This window comes from Octodon degus, unplaced genomic scaffold (genome assembly GCF_000260255.1).
Source record: "Octodon degus isolate 3935 unplaced genomic scaffold, OctDeg1.0 scaffold00080, whole genome shotgun sequence".
Classification (NCBI taxonomy): Eukaryota; Metazoa; Chordata; class Mammalia; order Rodentia; family Octodontidae; genus Octodon; species Octodon degus.
In genome coordinates, this window is record NW_004524656.1 from 7312416 (window position 1) to 7319791 (window position 7376).

A 7376-nucleotide genomic window follows, 5' to 3' on the forward strand; every position below is an offset into this window, starting at 1 on the left:
GAGGAGAGGAGAGGGGGGAGAAAGAGAGGAGGAGGAGAGGAGAGGGGAAGAGAGAGGGAGAGAGAGGAGAGGAGAGGAAGGGGGAGAGAGAGATAGATAGAGACAGAAACAGAGACAGAGACAGAGACAGAGACAGAAAAGGAGAGGAGAGGAGGGGAGGGGCGGAGAGAAGAGGAGAAGAGAGGAGAGGAGAGGAGAGGAGAGGAGAGGAGAGGAGAGGAGAGGAGCGAAATCAACTTTTGCTGTTTTCCTAATGAGTACCAAATAGCACATTGCCTGGTACATAGTAGGGATGCAGTAACCACTAGCTGCAACAATAAAAATACTACATTATTGATTAAACGAGAGACTGTTGGAGTAGCCTAGAGACAAAGCAGTGGACAAGAGGCAGTGATCTTATCTCTAAGGAGCAGATATTATATTATTGCTCTTAATAATTAATAACAATATTACAATGGAACCTGGTAAGTGCTTGACATAGTAGATACTCAAACATTGTTCATTATTCATGGCAAAGAGTTTCGGAGAGAGCCTGGCATGTATGTGACAGGGGTTGAACGGATAGTAGCTATTTTGGTGGTTTCGTAAGCCAAGAGGTCTGACAGCATGAGGGCAAGCTGTGGACTAAGTGCATCTCAGGACAATGGCCAGGACATTTAGGGGACCCGGAAGTGATGTCATGTGATTTCTGGGACTGCTTTCTGAAGAGAGGTCAAAGGATGCAGGCCAGAAAAACAAACACCAAGGGAAGGGCAAGGGCGAACATGGTCTTTTACCATCTCAAGGGTAGGGAGGAAAGGGTTCTAAGGACGAATGCAGAGTAACAGGAGGGCCTTTCTTGAGGCCAGGGGAAGACTGTCCAGCAACCAGAGCTTCCTGGGAAAGGCACAAGTGTAGAAGCTGCACTGGGAAGGCCGTTGCAGCAGTAGGCGGAGCAGGCCTAGATCTGGTCTTGAGCACCCTTGGGCCTTGGGGAGACTCCCCCTTCCAGGGCTGGGAGGTGGGGGCAGTGCAGCAGTGGGCAAAGGGAGCGAGACAAAGCTCTCAAAAGAGCTTACTGTTAGTCTGGACTGTCTGTCTCCTCTGCTAGATAAGACTAGTCTCGATTCACTCAAGAGCTTCTCACTCTAAATCAGTTTCTATCCTGATATCATGGCAACTTGCTGAGCACCTCTGGGTATAAAACTTTGCTATAATTTTCTTGAAAATCTAAGTTCAATTATGCCCACAGTTTTTCTACTGCCTGTGTATGTCCTTTCCTCTCCGTGGTCTTTAGTAGGTCCTTGTGGAAGGCACTTTCTCTTCCCCTGCCTTGGCAGGTGTGCCAGCTGTACTCTAAGCACCATTTGCTGGAAGATCTATCAGTTTAGAGACAGGGAGATGACGCACCATGGCCGGGCAGTTGCTCAGGAAACTTCAGGTTCAGTCTCCTGGGTCCACATCTTGAACCAGAATGAGGGAATTCCAGAGTTTAGAGCCCCTGCTCTGACTCTTTTAGTCTGAGTGGACCATTTCGAGTCACTTAACATCTTTGGGCCTCCCTTTCCTCATCTGTAGAGTGAAGACCTCAGCATCTTAGGAAGTTACTCAGAAGGAGACTCTGAATGTTAAAGTGCTTCTTAAGCCACATAATGCTCTTCTTGTTGCATTAGGCTGAAGGCAAGGTGAGGCTGCTTTTGCCATTGTTCTCCGTAAGACTACCAGCAGCTCCCACTCTATGGGAGGGGCCCTCCCAGCCGCCTTTCTGGGGCCTGGAGCTTGTGATTGTGGCTGCTGTCTCAACTATCAGGGCAGCAGTGGGGTGGAGGTAAGGTGGCGTAAGATGAAAAAAACTGGGATTGCAAAAGTGCCCCAAACACTGCTGGTGATCAGCTCAGCCCTCCCAGTGGGCAAAGTCCGCTGTGCTGGACACCTCACGACAGAGGAGAGCGCTGCCAGCCTGGTTCAGGCCCTCTCAGTCTCTCCCCCTCCTTCTCTAGTGCTCCTTTGGGCTGCTGTATGTGGGAGTTTCTGCTTGCATGTGGATGGCAGTAGGAAGCTGAGAGCTGGGGAAGGGCTGGGGAAGGAAAGGACGTTGCAGCTCTGAGCCTTGTTTACCAACTCCACGCTGCTGTTGTGATACTTAGCACGGTAAGCTCGGAGGTAGAGCCCAGCAAGTCGCGCGGGGGTCGGCACGGGGGCTCTGCGCAGCTTTCTTCTTTCCTGTCTCTGGGGTTTTGAGGCAGACTTAGGCCTGAACCTCACTATCCCCCAGCCCCTGATTTCTGAGATGAAAACAGTTTAGTCACAGCTCTGATAGGGTCGGGCATGCTTTTTGATTGGACTTGGTGAACCTTGCTTTCATGCAGATCAGAAGCTCATTCAAGGGATTCAGTTTTGAATCATCTGTCATTCATTCATTCATTCATTCATTCATTCATTCATTCATTCATTGCCACAGTTACCAAACGCTTCATCCTTGCTAGGCCTGTACTATATTTGGAGTTAAAAGACATAGATCTGTCCCCAGGAAGTGAGCAGTCCGGCAGCAAGGTTTATAAGATGTGGCATTTTAAGTTTGAGGAACTCCTGGCTTGGGGAATCACTGGGAACTTGAAGTGTGTGATTAGGGCTGATGCTCGCATCTGAGCAAGCCTGCAGGCCGCAGAAGTGGTTCCTGAGAAATTGGACTTTTGGGCCTGGGAGCATTTGATTCCTGCCGTTCTAGGTCTGAGCCCTGTTTGCGGTGTGTCTTTCTCACTTCTCCCCTGTTAGCCTCCTCCTCGTCTCCCATGTGCAGCACCCCCGCTAGCTCACATTCAGTCTCAGCCCTCTCTGACTCCCACAAGCCTGGGTCCTGAGCCCCCTGTGCCTGGGCCCTGAGCCCCTTGTCTTGCATCCTCGCACACATCGCAGTTGCTGGTCACACCTGCACTGTGTGATGAGTCTGTTCCTCCCTCTCTGTTACCTTCTGGCCCCTGGACACCTGGAAAGCAGGACCCAGGTGGGGGGTTTTCTTTCAGCCATGTGTGTACCTCTGGCACAGACAGACATGACACCCTTCTGTGCAGTGAGTGAACAGCACTGGGCTCCTACTGTCCCGTCTGGTGAGGAGGTGGCCGCAGCCGAATCCTGGGGGCAATGCACACCGTCGCTGCTGCTGAAGTCTTTCTCCAGCATGGTGCTGCTGAGCTCCAGGGTACAGTGGGGACCCTGAGCTGGGGCTTGAGGAAGGGGCTTGTGTGATCACAAGAGGACCAGCCCTCAGCCTGTAGCCTCTCTGCTCCTTGGGTACTTTGTCCCACATAGCAGGCTGCCTGTTATCCCCACACTGCCACTCTGCCTTGTGATCCCATCAGGTTCCCTCTCTCCAGAGCACCCTTCCTGCCTTTTTAGCTTGGAAAGAGCCGGCTCATCCTTCAAGGTCCAGTGCAGCAATCTTTTTCTCTTGTGGGACAACTTGCCAACCCCCCTGGGGAGAAATGGCCTTTTCAGCTCTAGAGGCCCCTTGTGGTTGCTTCTGGATTCTGTTTGTCACACTGTTTTGAGCACATCCAGGTCAGAACCTAGACCAGTGACGGCGAATCTTTTAGAGCTTTTAATGACAACCGCCCTACCCACTGTGGAACATGTGCCATAGGTTCATCACCACTGACCTAGACCCTCTCCCGTTAAGAGCTTGCCAGTGGCAGAAACTGATTAAATAAATGGTGACTGAGGGCTGGAGTTTTTTTTGGGTCACGATGACATCAGGTTCCTGAAGTCAGGTTGAGAGGGAGGAGGCCAGCAGGCAGGGAAGGAGGTTTCTTTTCCTTTTTTCCCTGACCTTTCCCTTGTGCCTTTCTCAACTTGCCACTCGGATGGTGTCAATAGGGCTGTGGGCTCCTGGCCTCTCTACCTTCATCTGAGGGGGACCTTCCCTGTCCCCACTGCCAGTAGCCCGGCACACTACTTGCCACATTCTTTAAACCCAAGCAAATCCCTGTCTACACCAGTGAACAAGGAAAGTGTGGAGGGCTCCTGCCAGGGCAGCTGGAAGGGTGAGGACTGATCCTTGTTTTTCTGAGATGTTAACATTTGTTGCAGAGTGGCCTCCTGGGCTGTAATGAGTTAAGGCCAGGGTGACCAGTCATGGGTACCTGTTTTCTCTCCAGGCATCAGCTGCAGAGTAGATACAATGGGTCATCTTCCTCTTAGGACTAGACGCTGGGCCCTGACTTCTGCTCAGGACCCATTCAGAGCTCTAGCCCTCCTTGGGCCAACCCAGTTGCATAGGTTCAAGAATGCTTGTTAAGAGGCAGCTCCCTGCAGGACTCAGACTCTACCAGGGAGGGGCCTGCAGATGAGAGCAGCAGTAGGGAGGGGCAGCCCGAACATGTCCCTGAGTTACCCCATCCTCTTGTCAAGGCTGGCAGCTGTGAGTATCCTGGCCTGGTTAGTGGGAACGCACAGGGCTATTAGACTTCGGTGGATTAGTGGCTAGCTTAGGGTCGGCAGCTCTCTCAGTCCTGTTCCCAAGATTGGCCAGGCTGCTGCCTGCTTATGGGGTCCTGTGCCTGATCCTTCCACTGCAGTGTACCTGCATGCCTTCTCTCTCTCATGCAGCAACACCCAACCCCTGCCCCGTGTGACAAAGGGTCAGAGTTAGATGTGACGGTAGGTTGTTATTTCCTGGAGTGGATTCCTCTCAAGTCACAAGGTCTTTCATTTGTACAGTTTCCTGGTGTACACAGACTACACATGTATTAGCCCACTCAGCGCTTCTACTCAGCTTCTCTGTGAGTGTGTATTGCCACAGATCACTTTATGCTTTCATTGTACAGAGGGAGAAAATGAGTCTCAGAAACTTTCAATTCTTAAGGTAGCACAACTGTGGTTTCTATGGTTTTCGTTCCTGGAATCTGTCCCAGAAACTGTCCCCTTGTCTGCTGTTCCCTCAGAGTGGACCCAGGTGCCATCTAGTAATTGTTCTGGCTGGCACTTCCCTCCTCACTGAGAGCCCCAGAGCAGGCGGTGCTTTCCAGCAGAAAGCAGGAAGTCCCTCCCTTGATCTGCCTGTACTCTTTTCACTACAGGGTCACAGGAAGTGCTTGGCTGAGGGTCAGAAGATGGCTACATGAAGACCCAGCAGTTCATATCCTTGGCCCCCAGCAGGTCCTTGTTTCCCGTCCTTCACCTCCCCTTGCTTCCCTTTTCTTTCATTTGGGTCAAGTGCATTAGCTCAACCCCGGACAGAGGATAGACTTTGGTCTCATCTCAGACCCAGCTGATCTCCCTTTCCCTCTCTGAACCTCACTTGTCCTGCTTGAAAGGTGGAGTTGATTCTCTGTTCCTTGAAACAGCAAAGATGCTCTAGGTACTCGGAGGAGAAGGAGGTGGTGGAGGAGGAGGAGGTGGAGAAGGAGAGGAGAGAATAAAAAACAATCCAGTAAAAGATCTTCACAAATACCCTGGGTCATTTTGGAGATCTCTTCAGTTTTCTTTAAAAAGAAGAGGACTAATTTTCCCTAGTGAGTAACAGACACCCAAGCAGCCCTGGCCCTTGAATCAATGCCAACCTCTGGCTAAGAGACCAGGAGACCTGTGCCAATAATACACAGGGAACAGGCAGGATTTTGGAGGGACTTGTCAAAGGGACAGCCCTGCGTTCTGCCACCAGCTTCTTTGGTGGGCAATGGAGGTAGAGAGGCCAGACATAGCAGGGACTGAGTGTGCTGGCAGTTAACTGACTTCTCAGCAGACAGCCCCTCAGCTTGCTTGAAGGTCTGTTCATAGGGAGTGCACCCTCCCCTATCCTGAGCAGCTGGGGTGCCCACACTCACCATGCTGGCCCGGTGGTGGTCCATTTTTCCCACAGCCTGGAGCTGAGCTTGGCAAGCAAAGGCTGGAGGAAGGCCTCCTGGGATGATGGGTTCTGTTGACCAGCAGGGCAGCACCGGCTGGAGGCCTAAGTGTGGAGCCAACCTTGGTCCCTCATGGCTAGCATCCTCTCCCCTCGGCAAGCTGGCCACTCTGCTGCTGTATTCCAGGAGTGACTTGGGGACTGTGGGGCTGGTCATTAAAACAGTGCTACAAGTGAAGTTGCCAAACTGGAATGATTCTGTGTCTTGTAACCTGACACCTATCTTAGGGGCAGGAACAACACCTGGAGTAATTCATAAGCCCTTTGGCCTCCTCAGAACAGGTGACACACCTAAATGGTTACAAACTTGTTCCTGAATGGCTTCTGCCCAGCCGGGCGTGGACAGAAGACTCTCCTAGTTGTATGACTTTTCATTGTGTGGGTGCTTTTGTTTGGGGTTGCAGAAAACTGGAGGAGTTTGGGATTGGGGTGGCAGAATTTGCTGCTTCACACTATGGGATTGTTGCAATAGGTAGAGTAGCAGAATTGGAAAGTTTATGGAGAATTAGAGGGTTTCTTCCTTTAAGGGAACTGTACCCCCTTCTGGACTCCAGCAGCCAACCTGTCCAGGACAGGAATAACAGAGTATACCAGCCATGGGCTCTTCCAAAGGCCTCACTGCTTGTTACAGTTTTTGAAAATTAGTGTTGGGGCTGTGCTAGAGCCCAGGGTCTCTCCTTCCTCTATAAACTTCAGATTCATGTTCCATTAAGTCTTGATGATTGGAGCTGCCTCATTCAAGGGATGTGCAAGATGAAACCTGGAAATGGCAAGACCAAAGGGTACTTGTCCACTGCCATTTCTCCATTTCATGGGTGGTGAAATTGAATTTTAGAAAGACAATGCCCAAGGTCGCATAGTAAGCTATTGTCTGAACAAATTCAAATCTCTCATTTCTCAACCCTGCCTCTCCTAAGCCAGCCCAGGTTAGACATGTGTGTCAGCCTATCTGTTGATTATGTGCTTCTGTATGTCATCTACTTAATTCTCATGATAACCCTGTGAGAAATATTTGCTTCCACTTGGTAGCTGAGGAAGCCGTACTTCATGGAGATAGGTATCTGGCAGAGTTGGAATTAAGGTCTGGATTTCCTCTTACTGGCATACATTCATGCATCCTGGAATGCATACATTCCAGGATGGCATGGCCTGTAACAGACCTCAGTGGTGTCTGAGGAGGAAGAATTCCTTGTAGATGTCATTGGTTGTGGCCTGATTTCAGTGAACCAAGTGGTGGATGCAGGCTTGACCTGAGGTGGACTGGAAGCCTCATGATCATGCATGGCCTCAGCTCTTCCCCCACAGCAGTGGGCATTATTGTTGCAGGTACAGGGCAGTGCTGAGAGCCTATGAGTTCAGAACAGATGACTTCAGAGCACAGCTCCAAGAAGTCCCTCCCTTTTAAGGATGACTTCATGAGTGGGGAGGGGAGAGGCCATTGCACCATGCCATCCTGGACCAGGCTTTCCCTTACCTTGGTTCTTCTAGGTGCCAG

The 7376-nt window shown here is 50.9% G+C and overlaps 1 protein-coding gene across 1 annotated transcript in view; it reads right to left on the minus strand.

Moving 5' to 3' along the window:
- Positions 1-6046, minus strand: part of Tmprss4 (transmembrane serine protease 4) — a 38711-nt gene extending 32665 nt beyond the window's left edge. The window contains exon 1 of the mRNA XM_023721212.1: positions 5802-6046. Within this exon, the coding sequence (XP_023576980.1) occupies positions 5802-6038 (237 nt within the window). The 5' untranslated portion in view covers positions 6039-6046. The remainder of the gene's footprint in view (positions 1-5801) is intronic.
- Positions 6047-7376: the final 1330 nt, after the last annotated feature.